General features: G+C 40.1%; 1 protein-coding gene across 1 annotated transcript; it reads left to right on the top strand.

The window, feature by feature from the left end:
* Window positions 1–3810: 3810 nt before the first annotated feature.
* Window positions 3811–8450, top strand: LOC118558595 (killer cell lectin-like receptor subfamily F member 1). Its single transcript, XM_036129056.1, has 4 exons — window positions 3811–3823; window positions 4179–4236; window positions 4686–4828; window positions 7240–8450. Exons 1-4 carry the CDS (start codon window positions 3811–3813, stop codon window positions 7587–7589), a joined length of 564 nt encoding a protein of 187 aa, XP_035984949.1. The 3' UTR covers window positions 7590–8450.
* Window positions 8451–13526: the final 5076 nt, after the last annotated feature.

The following is a 13526-nucleotide window of genomic DNA, read 5'->3' as shown; positions in this document are numbered from 1 at the left end:
CAATTATAGTAAAGTGTGCAAGACTTTGCACAAAATCTGTCAGCTGCTGGGAGGAAGGCTCTGTGATGACACTCCTTTGCACATCTAGGATGTGACAGCCTGTCACTGAAGAAGTGACCGAGTGATCATCCTCTGTCCTCGGCTCCTTAGTTTAATCCCACCTGCAAAGTGTTTAAGTCTTTCGCCTCTTGATTTTTGCCTTGGTCTTGCTCTGGTTCAACTTTCTGGTCTTCTCCAAGTTGACTCCTTATTTACTCCTTTGTAGGGATGGACAAACAAAGCTTTAAGAATCTTTGAACTGTTAAATTTGGTCAACATTTTATTCATTTTTGCCCTTGGGAGACACCTGCTGGCACAGTATTTCCTGTACAGCCATTTAAAGGTGGCTGAGGCCTCTTTGCATGTACAACTTCAATTCAATTTATTCAATTAAATTTTATTTATATAGCGCCAATTCATGAAACATGTCATCTCAAGGTACTTTACAAAGTCAAAGTCAATCAGATTATGCAGATTGGGTCAGATTATACAGATTGGTCAAAACTTTCCTATATAAGGGAACCGGTTGATTGCATTAAAGTCTTGACAAGCAGTATTCACTCCTGAAGAAATGTAGAGCCACAGGGCATTGTCCATGGCTTTGCAGCAATCCCTCATACTGAGCAAGCATGAAGCGACAGCGGGAAGGAAAACCTCCAGCAGAACCAGTCTCAGGATGAACGGTCATCTGCCTCGACCGACTGGGGTTACAGAAGACAGAGCAGAGACACAACAAGAGAGACAAACAAGCACAGAAGCACACATTGATCCAGTAATCTGTTCTACATTAGATGGTAGTAGCGTGTGAGCCGTCTTCCCTGGATGATGTCACAGCTAACAGAACGCCAGACCAGGTGTACCTACTGTGAAGAAAAAAGAGAGAGAACAAAAAGTTGGAGAACAGTAGAAATCAGTAGAGTGAGAAAAATAGGCCCTGATGTCCTCCAGCAGCCTAAGCCTAGCAAACTCGACAATTGCTGTATTTTAAAAATGACTTAAAGCTTACATACTTAACTTGCTTTCATGTGGTTTGTTTGTTTAACCTCCTTGCATTGAGTTAACTAACTCCCCTGGGCTTTCACTGTACCAACAGGTGTTTCCCGATATCATCATATCAATGTGACTGATGCTTTTAAGGAAGAAGGTAACTGGTTGCAACAGAGCCTTTCAGGGATTTCACAGCAGAGGGAGTGACTACATATGCAAATGTAAAAATCTATTTCTTATTTTCGCAAGGCATTGCACTTTACAATAATGTAGTGACCCCCCCTCCAAAAAAAAACAAAAAAAATTAAAATAAAATAAATAAAAAATAAAGAATTATGAATCAGAATCTTTATGTGGCAAATTCTGACATACTAATGAGTTTTGAGGATCTGCAACATAAATTTAATCTGGATAAGAAACATTTCTTTAAATTTCTTCAACTCAGAAACTTTATACGAACAAATCAAAATAATGAGTTGACAAAGCCTGCCATGTCAACTTTAGAAAGAATGTTAACAAAAGTCAGTTTGAAGAAAGGTATTATTACAGAATTTTATCACTCAATGATGCTACACATTTCAGAAGGATCTCATGATAGACGTAAGGCTTGGAAAGAAGACTTATTGATAGAGTTATCTGAAGAAGATTGGCAGACAGCATGTAAATTGGCCCACACCGGCTCTATTAATACAGCTTTTAGAATGATTCAATTTAAATTGTTAATGCGAATTTACACCAGTGGACCTTAATAGGTATAACAGGGAGATACCTGATGTATGTCCAAAATGCACAGAGGACAGAGGAACTCTGGTTCACTGTATGTGGCATTGCAGGGAAATTATATTGTTTTGAAAAAGAGGTAAAGGATGTCATTGAAAAAATAATTTCCAAACAAACAATTTTTGAGCCAAGGTTATTTGTGTTTTGACTGTAATTGATAAACATACTTATACAAAAAATGAACAAGTGTTTAAAAAACTTAAGTTTGCTTAATGCGAAGAGGTGTATATCAATGTTTTGGAAAAAGACTCACAGACCGACCATAAACCAATGGCTGCAGCAGATGTTATCTGTCCTCCCTCTGGAAAAAAATTGTATATATTATAGAGGGCAAACAGGACCTGTTTGAGTATATCTGGAATTCCTTCATTAAGTATGTCAAGAACTTGAATATCTCAGAAGAAGGTGCAAGTGATTGAAGAATATGTGAACTGCAGTTCCCAAAGACAATTTATTTATGGACATATACTGTTAAACTTAATTCTCAATATAAAGAGGTTAAGTACGAAATGTGACTAGTTGCGCATTTTATTTTGACTTGAACAAGTAATACTAATACTGCTGTTGTCATATTTTGTAGATTGTTCAAGATGTTTGTTTAAACTACCAAAATTTTAATATATATATTTTGGGGAAAAAAATAAAGAATTGCCTGATTGTAGTAAAGTAAGACTTTTCATTCCATTCCATTCCCTGCTACTATGCGTCGTACAGCCCATGGTTGGCTAATATAAAGCAGGCTATTCTTGCAATATCATTATTGGGAGAACTGATGGAAGCATTGGTCAGAACCAGAGTAGAAATTAAAACTACCTAGAAGCAGCCAGAATTTTTAAATGGTAGAATTCAAATTTGTATCTGAAATGTTCCTTCCTCACTGTGACGACTTGCATGCAGAAAGAGCTCTCCACCAAACAATTAAATCCCTGTAACATTAAGAAATTAAAAGGAAGCTTTCCATAGATGTTCATGCTTTTGTTTCACCTGCACACTTGCAGATAAGTTACATGCACCACAGACTTTGCAGAGATAATTCATGGTTACATTTGTGCACAATCCGTGCAGCAGTTAAAAACACATCATGGATGCCTGCTTAAACCATCAAAAAGTCCTTGTTATTTAGTTATACATTTTGAATATCTGCCAGGATCTGTTTGCCATTTGTCCATGGGTAAAAAGGACAGCTCACTGTCATCACAGGGCCGAAATAATTAATTTACAGAGGTGGGGGAGTTACAGAGAAACAGGATGAATAGGGCCTTTCATAGAAAGCTCAGATTACAAGAAACCCAGATCATATTTGAATGACTGGGAACATTCACACAAAAAGCAAAGAAACCAGAAATAGTTTAATGAAAGTATTACGCTGATGTGTAAACAAACTGCTTACTGTCTGCCGCTGGATTTACCCAGATAAAATGCAAATGCTATAAGCTGGAACCATGAGCGAATCAACACAACCGTGAACCTGTGATTGTTACAGTAGGTTGTTTCCTTACAAGAAGCCGAAGGCAAAAATGTAAATATAACCTGATCTGACAGATAATTATCTTTCCTTTCTCTTTCTTTTACAGATAAGGAAAACTCTGGGCAAAGATACAGTCCGAATTTTATTTTTGAAAAGCAAAATTATTTTTGTTATTCCTCAAATATGCTGCGGAGTCTGATGCTCGCCTGTTTGATCGGTAAGTGGCTCATTTCGATCCTGTGAACATCAATCTTATTTGGCACAAGGGAAACTGAAAACAATGAACATGACTTTTCTTTTATTGTCTTTAATTAGCTTTGGTGTGGACATGGAAAGATTAAGTTCGTTAGTGTGTTTAGCTGTGAACAATATTTTGATAAAAGGTAAATAATAGAAAGGGAGGGACAAATGTGTAATGTAGTCTTTATTTTTATTATTATTATTATAGTTGTTGTTGTTATTCTTGTTGTTATTATTAACCAAGTTTAAAAATGGATGTGTTGAAGCTTTTCTTTCACTTCACAGGGAGGGTGTGCATGTCCATGGAAGGTCGGACCCAATATAGTTTTCTGCACAAATAATGTTTCCTCATATGTGTCACAACAAAATGAAATTATTTTTGTGTGCTAATACTTTAAAGTGTGATAATCAAATGTTTGCTTTTTATCTATAGCTCTTTGTAACACACAAAATGTGGACCTAAGAGACAAAACATGCTCTCAGTCTTCCACCTACTATCATGAGGGAACCCGTTACATTCCTGACCGAGCCGTTGATGGAAATTATTCAACATGTTCAAACACTGAAGAATTGCCAAGGTCCTGGTGGAGAATTGATCTGAAGGGTGTTTACAACATTTCCTGCATCTCAATATACAACAAAAAAGGATGTCACTCTGGTATAGAGAGGGCTGAGATCTACATTGGGAACTCTCGACACAACAACGGCACCAGCAACAAGCTGTAAGAACACCAAATTGATTTATTTCTTATTTTCAGGCTGTGCCGTGATGATTTGTTTAAATGGGCTATAAATAGTGTTATAAAAAAGTGTTGTCTTGATGCATGTCACTGAACTTTTAAAAAATAATGTCAGAGCCAAAGAGACAATTCGGACTCACAACCGGAGTGATGTTCTGCGTTTTTAAAAATGGTCACCAAAGTATTGTTTAATTATAATCCTGGAGGTGCGAACACACCAGGCTTTCTGTTTCTGAGCAGCCCGTATGTGTGACACTTCAGTCAACATTACTAACCCAGTGTCTGTTTGAGCTGGGAGGATGTCTTACTGCAAAAAAATCTATATATGATTACACACAACCAGCAGTTCATAAATAAAGCCAGGATTATTCTATCCTCACCTTTTCGTTTCCAGCTTCCATACCAATATCTCACTCTTCATTTTTTTATAGGGTTTATAATATATCCAAGGTGGAAAAAGAGAAAAACAATTTTTTCCCATTTGCTTCAGTGCTGGGGCGCTACATCACTGTCATTCTTCCAGCAAGCAAACCTGCGGTTTTATGTGAAGTGAACATCACAGGCAATGAGATAAGTATGTTTGATGTTTCTTTCATCGATATGGCGCACTACCTGATATCAGGTTGCAGATTATTTTTTTGTTTGCTCTTAAATACTTCAGAGTGTAAACATTAGACATATAAATTAAAGGTGAGTGAGAAAGCCACAGCTACTTGAGAACATTTGAGAACATTTAAATAGAGAAATAAAAACAGCCTCTGTACTCGGAGATGAACTGATGCGATATACGCTGCTGAAAAAGATTAAAGGACGCCTTTTTAATCAGGGTACAATGTCAAGTTGAGTAAACGTGTGGAATATTGATCTGGTCAGGTCAGTAGCAGCGGTGGTTGTTAAGCTGCATCGTCTGTTCTGGGGCCACAACCAGACGACCACAAACCACAGGAATGCTTCTGCAGGTGGAAGCCACAGGCATTTATTTTTACCTCCTATTTTTTTTTTCTTTTTCTTTTTTTACTGTTTCTCAGTAGTTCTGCTTTTGACCATACAGTCAGAGTCAGTACTTGTGCCGGACCCTACAGAGGTTGCACAGACACGGACCAGGCTGTCAGAGGTCCTAACTCATCAGCAGGACCAGTATCTGCTCCTTTGTGCAGGAGCACTGCCAGAGCTCCACAAAGTGACCTCCTGGGGGGCCACTAGTGCAGATGTTTGAGACTAAATACTTAGAAAAGACTTCATGAGGGTGGTCTGAAGGCCCGATACCATCTAGTAGGCCTTGTGCTCACTGCCTAGCACCATGGAGCTCGACATTCACATTGGCATTCACCAGAGAACAGTGGATTTAATAGGTTCGGCACTGGTACTGTCTCATCTGACAGTGGGGAAAGGGTCTGGAGAAGCTGAGCTGAACGTCATGCTGCCTGCAACACTGTTCAGCATGATGGGTTTGGTGGTGTGTCAGTGTTGGTCTGGGGAGGCACATCCATGGAGGGACACACAGACCTTTACAGAATAAACAATGGCCCCATGACTGACATCAGATATCAGAATTAAATTCTTAGACCCATTAGAAGACCTTTCGCTGGTGCAATAGGTCCTGGCTTCCTGCTGGTGCATGATAATGCTTAGCTCATGTGTATGCAGGCAGTTCCTGGAGAAGGAATAGATACCATTGACTGGCTTCATGCTCCCCTGAGCTAAATCCAACAGAACATCTCTGGGACATCATGTTTAGGTCCTTCTCACGCCTCAGTATTGCACGTCAGACCAGTGGTGTGCAGTGAGGTTCATGGCTGATGGCACGGATACCTCTGGATGTTTTATCTACAAATACATGAACCCAAAATAGAAGCTTAGATTTCAGTTTTTTGTTCAACTATATGATAGCAAGGAAAACAAAAGAGTATTTGATCCAAGGTGACATTTCATCTTCTAAAAAAAAAACAATTTTTAGGGCTCATGTCTTTTTAAAAAAAATTTAAACTGAAAATGGTGTAGGATCTTACCTTTAATTGTATATGACGTCTATGAACCAATATTTCCTGATTACTATCTCCATCGCTGTTGAAAAATCATCCTTGCCTGCCTTCAGTTTCAAAAGTCTGGCTACTTCAGTGGAGACAATCGTCCTGGATTTTGGTCTCATCCCAACAGTCTTCTCAATACAGAGAAAATAAACAAAAATTAAATATGAAAATAAAAGTCATGGAAAGCTGAAAACAGGCGGCGTATTGTCGCCTCAGCTGTACCACTCCTGTTTAAAGCAGGTCTTTCAGCACTGGAGTTGGTCGTCCTCTTGCTGATACCGCCACTAGAATATCCAGTTTAAAAAAATCCTATAGTTCTCAGTTTTAATCTTCTATTTTGTCAGAACAAATTTTAATGGGTGTACGGTTAGATTTCCCAGTGCTTTGACGTTTTCAGCAAACACGTTGTGGCCACCCAAATCACTGAGCGCCATTGTGAGTTGCTGTAGCTACATTTCAGCAAACTTCTGCCATCCTGCCGCAGCAGTTCTTCAGTTTCACTTTCTCTGTAGCTTCAGATTAGAATCTCTGTGGATTAATCATTCTCATTTTCATCAAACGACGTGGCATCCTATTTGTCCCTAACACATCAGTATGGATATTCAACGTTGTTGTTTTTTTCCCCTAATTGATAACTGATTTCATCATGTTCCTTTATTGTTTATAAGCAGTGTACATAGGACTGCATGAAGGCTGACGTTAACATGGACACTTTTGAATAGCTAAGGGATTCCAACAGGCAACAACTTCCTGTTTAGAGGAGGAGCTTTGAGTTTACTTTTGAGTTATTCACTTTCAGAATAAAGTCACCTCTTATTTTCTAGAACATGGCAGGTAAACACTAAAGTGGATAAGTTGTTAAAGGCTAATAAATGTTCCTCTGGTCAAACTACATATGCACAACTTTTATCATACATTGTGTGTGTGTGATTGTATTTTTCTTTATTTTTTCAAGAATCCCCCTTTGTATTGATCAAGGAGAACAAGAGCTGGGAAGAAGCCCTGTACTACTGCAGAGATCACCACAGAGATCTGGCCTCCATCCTGGACCAGGAGACTCAGGCCTTTGCTGAGCTGGAGGCTGAGAAGGCCAACAGTCCCTTCGTGTGGCTCGGCCTTCACTACACCTGCACCCTGCAGTTCTGGTTCTGGGTGGATGATAACACTGTAGAGTTTGAACTCTGGGGTCCGAATGGCCAAGAAGAAGACTGTGACATGAGTGGAGCCATGAAGACACAGGAAAACCATTCCTGGTTCAGCAAGTCTGATTATGAAGAGTTTAATTTCATCTGTTCATTGCAGTAAGATTTCTGACTGCCACATTGTTTTAATTTTAGCATCAAGCTTTTTTCAATATAAACAGCTCTTTGTTTTAATAATTTAAATCTTTTAGAAGTGTTATATATTACACTTGCTATTCTGGCTTCCACTTACTGTATGTACATTGCTCAAAAAAGTAAAGGAGCACCTTTTAATAGTATATCAAGTATATCAAGTCAGGTAAAACTCTGGAAAATAGATCTAGTCAGTTCAGTAGAGGGGGTGTTGATCAGTGTCACTGACACCACCAGGCTGCACCTCACACTATCTTGTAAGGAGCCCTGATGGTGTCAAGCATGCATACAAGAGCATTGGTGCAATAAAAATCTGAGTACCATTTAGAGTTGCTGCAGTGACATTTCAGCTAATTGAACTAATCTGCTGCATCAGTTTTGCAGTTTCACTTTCTCTGTGACTTCAGATTAGCCCCTCAGTGATTTTATAATTTACATTTTTATCAAACTATGTGGCATCCTTTTGTTCGTAACACATTATCAATTCCACGTCAGCACTGATATCTATCATGATATTGTTCCCAATTGAGCCTCTGATATGTTTTCTATGTGTTCATTTACTATTTTGACCAGTATGAATGTCCCTATACTACCTGGATTCTGAAATAATGGAAAGGAAAAAAGCTATGTAATCTTTTATTTTGTGTAACATTTCCTTTTTGTCACGGCAGTTGAATAAATGCTGTAATAAGCATAATTTCCTCTGTGCATTGTAAGAAAACAACTCTAAATTGTGCTGTTGGATGGGGTTTAGCGGTGGCTTTGTGCATTCCTTAAATGTAAATCTGTGAAGGGACTGTAATGCTCTCATCAAACTCTTGTACCTTTATATTTCCATTTTTTAAAAAGACACACTGAAAATGTTAAGGAAAACCAAGAGGGGAGAACCTTTCCTTTTGTATTTTTGTGGTATCTGCATTATTCTTACCAATAAGTGGCCATCAATGCATTTTATTGGTCCTTCATTTTTTTCTTTTTTCAGTAGAACCTTTTGTTCCCTGTTTTGCTTTTGTCCACACACTCTCAGGCTCTACTCCAGTGTCATTTTCGCTCGTTCCTTGTGTGTCCACCTCTTGCTATCTTGTAATCAAGCTATAAACATCTATAATACATTTATTATATGTTTTATCAGAATTATCAATCACAAATAAAACTTCATTAAATCTAAATGAAAAATGAGAGAACTTATTTTCAAAATTGATGTGACTTACAACGAGTATTTTAAGAAGTGATTTTTTTTCATGTGTTGTGCTTTTTTCATCGTCCAAGCACTGTGTTAGCCGTCACTTTCAACCATGCTGAACAATTACATCCAGTATAATCATTCTGAATTATCCCTTATTTTATTATATCTGCACAACTAAAGAATTGGAAGAAATGTGTCTATTTCATCACAACTATGTGAATGATACATAAGTTTGCTAAATTTAATGAAGAAACATGTAAAATGCAAACACATTATGTTTTCAAGAACCTTCACTAATAGGTGCACATTTGGACATGAAGTCAAATGATCTCACTAACAAAGGATAGGCTAACTTACACTCACTGGGTGCTCTATAAGGTACACCTGTTCAATTTGTAGGTGACACAACTAACGAATCGACCAATCACATGGCAGCAACTCAATGGATTAATGAATATACAGGACCCTTATTTAGTAATGACTCTTTAGCCAAAGGGGAAGTGTGTCAGTGGTCGCCATGATAAGTTTTGTCCGAATAGAGCTGTGTTGTCTTTAGGGCATTAAGTTTATAGTTTTTACTTAGAATGATTAACATATATATGTGTTTGGGTCACAAATAGTAGTAAAAAAGAGTGGGGTTATTTGAGAGGATTTTATTTTGAAGGTCATCTTGCTGGTGACGTCACTTCCTACTGCCTCCGTGTTTGGGGGGATTTCCGATTGCTTAGAGGAAAAAAAACAACACACTGTTCATGTTTAAGACTTGTCCACAACCATTCATGTTCAAACATTGTTCGAGCAACGTCTTTTCACCGTTTGTCAACTGAAGTAGCAGAGAGAAAAAGTTAATCTCTACCCGGACTCCTGAATTCATTGACTGTGGTTTACCTTGGTGTTTAACTGGATTTGTTACACTATATGCCAGAACACTATAGTGAAAAGACGGCACTGGATGTTCCAAAGCGTTGAAGATGGCAAGCAACAAGTCGTTAGTGTCCCACGCCATGAGCAGTGCAACATCAGCATCATCTGCAAGTGCAGCTCGCGCCCGAGCTAAAGCAGAAGCTGCTAAGGTAAGAGCATCGTATGCTAGTTAGGAGGCTAAATTAAAGTTGGAAAAGGCTTCTAGAGAAACAGAAAGGAAAACATTAGAACCTCTGTGGATTAAATCAGCTGGAAACTGCTAGAATCGAGACAGAGCTGGAAGGGCTAACATTAAATCGTGAAGCGGATTCAGCCATCGCTGAAGCGCAAGTGTTGGAAGATGTAGCAGAAATGAGTGGCATATTAAAAAATGTGAGACCTGTGTCAGAAGAAAAGCTTAGACTGAAACGTACTAGTCAATATGATCACTCTCAAAATGATCAGAATCATTCTACCTCTGCACCTATACCAGACCCACTTGTTAAAATTCCAAACCACACTGAATCACAAGACAGTTTCAGAACATTTCCTAGCGTATCAAAATAACAACTTGTGGATAAGCCCATGCCTGAAAGTGATGTTAAGGCACATCCATCCACATCCAAGCTGCCTGAATTAACGAGATATGTAGACGTTAAAAGAATAAACCCTCACACGTATGTACGTGCTTAGTCACAGACACCCCAATATTTGCTTCCACGACATGAGTCAAACCCCCCAGACCCTCTAGCACAGTATTTGGCATGTAGAGACCTTGTTATGTCTGGGCTGTATCAATTTAATGATAAGCCAGAAAATTTCCGTGCATGGCAGTGGCTGAAGTTCAACTTACACCAACACAAGAATTAGACCTCATGACCAAATGGTTAGGAAAAGAGTCTGCTGAACAAATTAGGTGCATACGCGCAGTGCATGTGAACAATGCTGAACTGGCTCTACGCAAAGCGTGGGAGAGGCTGCAGGACTGCTATGCTGCCCCTGAGATTATCGAGCAGTCACTGTTCCAGAGACAAGAAAGTTTTCCAAAAATTACAGCCAAAGATCATATCAAATTACGCAAACTTGGAGATTTGCTAATGGAGATACAAGGCGCCAAAGAGGATGGATATCTCACTGGGCTGTCGTATCTAGACACCTCCAGAGGTATTGGGCCAATAGTAGACAAGCTTCCTTATGGGCTCCAAGAGAAATGGGTGTCATCTGGGTCGTGGTACAAGGAAGAGAACAATGGTTGCTTCCCTCCCTTTAATTACTCCTGTGACTTTGTGTGTCATGAGGCCAAAAAACGTAATGACCCCAGCTTTATTCGTCAAAGCAGCAGTACAAATCCTATAAAACCAGAGAGGTTGCCTTAAAGAGCTTTAACCCCAACAAATCTATCACAGTTCACAAAACAGATGTCTCCACAATCAACAACGACCCTAACAAGAACTGCCCACTGCATGACAAACCCCACCCACTTAAAAAATGCAGGACATTTAGAAGCAAATCCATCGATGACAGGGAAGCCTTCACAAAACAGAAAGGAATATGCTTTAAGTGTTGTTCTTCAACTTCCCATGTTGCCAGGGACTGTAAATCTTTTGTGAAGTGCTTTGAGTGTGAAAGCACCTACCATGATGCAGCCATGCACCCTAGCCCACAGCCTCAACCTACCAAGGCTCCTCCATCGCTACAGGAGAACGGCGGGGAGAGAGAAGATGGTTCTGATGTAACTGATATTAGAACTAGCTGCACAGAAGTTTGTGGATCCGCCCAGTGGGGTCGATCTTGCTCTAAGATCTGCCTAGCAAGAGTCTATCCGAAAGATTCAAAGCACAAAGCCATTAAAGCTTATGTGATCTTGGATGACCAGAGCAACCGCTCTTTAGCCAGACCAGAGTTCTTTGAACTGTTCAATGTGGAGAATAAACCGCTCATGTACCATCTCAGAACATGCTCTGGCACCATAGAAACATATGGCAGGAAGGCAGAAGGATTTCAGATAGAGTCGTTGGATGGCAAAGCTTTCATCTCTCTTCCACCACTCCTCGAGTGTCCTGAAATCCCAAACAATCAAACTGAAATCCCAACACCAAGTGCAGTTTTACATAAGCCCCATCTCCATCACATAACCAAACACATTCCTGATTTGGACCCAGAAACAGAGATACTCCTGCTACTCTGAAGACATGTGCTCAGAGCACACAAGGTCAGACAGCAAGTAAATGGACCACATGACGCTCCATTTGCACAAAGTCTCGATCTAGGCTGGGTGGTGATAGGAGAGGTGTGCCTAGGTAATGTGCACAAACCAACAGTTAACACATTCATGACTTATGTGAAAGATAATGGTCCCCATTCGACTTTTCAGCCCTGTACAAGTTTCATGCAGGTTAAAGAAACCCAGCTGAGCTTCAGTGAGCCCAACAAAGTGTCAGAGAGGATGCTAGGACACAGAATGTTTGACCAAACTGAGCACGACAACAAATCTGCTCCATCAATAGAAGACATTCTTTTTCTAAAGATAATGGGTCTTTTTTGATTCCAGCTCTCAATACTCTGGTGTCTCCCTCAATGACGTGCTTCTGACAGGTCCCGACCTTAACAACTCTCTCTTGGGCGTCCTTCTTTGCTTCAGGAAGGAGGGAGTAACTATCCTTGCCGACATCCAACAGATGTTTCACTGTTTTTTGGTCCATGAGAATCACCGCAACTTCCTTCATTTTTTGTGGTACAAAGATAATGACCTCAGTAAGGCGATTGTCGACTATCGCATGAGGGTTCATGTCTTTGGCAATTCCCATCACCTGCTGTAGCCATTTATGGTCTGCGAAGAGCCATTTTTGAAGGTGCCCAGAAATATGGTACCGACACAGTGAAGTTTGTGGAAAGACACTTTTACGTGGATGATGGCTTAGTGTCTTTGCCGACTGAAGCAGAAGCAATAGACCTGCTCCAACGAACTCAAGCTTCACTTGCTGAATCAAACCTTTGCTTGCACAAGTTTGTGTCAAACAGTCCAGCTATCACCAGAGCATTCCCACATGAAGACTGTGTTCCACTCATCAAGGATCTGGATTTAAGTGAGGAAGTGATACCCATGCAGCGCAGCTTAGGTTTGCTATGGTAGATCAAAACGGATACTTTCACGTTCTCTGCATCAACTGTCATCAAACCTTTCACCAGACGTGGAGTTCTCTCTACCGCCAACAGTGTTTTTGATCCTATGGGATTGTTGGCACCTGTCACAATCCAGGGAAGAGCTCTTCTTAGGGAGCTTACAGCAGAACTGACTGACTGGGACACACCTCTCCCAGCAGACATGCTTAAGAAATGGGAAACATGGAGAGACTCTCTTCAAGTTTTAAAGAAGCTTAATTTGCCACACACATACACATCAACGTCGCTCAGCAATACTGTCCACACGGAGTTGTGTGTATTCTCGGATGCCTCGATCATGGCTATTGGAGCCATCGCTTACCTGAAAGCCATTCAGAAGGATGCAAAAGTGGAAGTAGGAATTGTTATGGACAAAACCAAACTAGCACCTCAGTCCAAACCTACGATCCCAAGGCTCGAACTCTGCGCTGCTGTTCTTGCAGTAGAAATGGCAGACCTCATCCGAGAAGAGCTAGATCTGTAATTGAATGCTATCAGTTTTTACATAGACAGCAAGGTGGTGCTTGGTTACATTTGTTGTGCCAGTTCAGACGTGACAGAAAGCGGGCATCGATTCTGGACGTAACGGACTGCGTTACCCATGATGCAATGTGGTCAAAATGGCCACCAACTCCCATCACGCAACACGGCAAAATG

Source organism: Fundulus heteroclitus, unplaced genomic scaffold (genome assembly GCF_011125445.2).
Source record: "Fundulus heteroclitus isolate FHET01 unplaced genomic scaffold, MU-UCD_Fhet_4.1 scaffold_132, whole genome shotgun sequence".
Classification (NCBI taxonomy): domain Eukaryota; kingdom Metazoa; phylum Chordata; class Actinopteri; order Cyprinodontiformes; family Fundulidae; genus Fundulus; species Fundulus heteroclitus.
The sequence above is the reverse complement of the archived record's forward strand: the minus strand, read 5'-3'. Positions and strand labels throughout refer to the sequence as shown.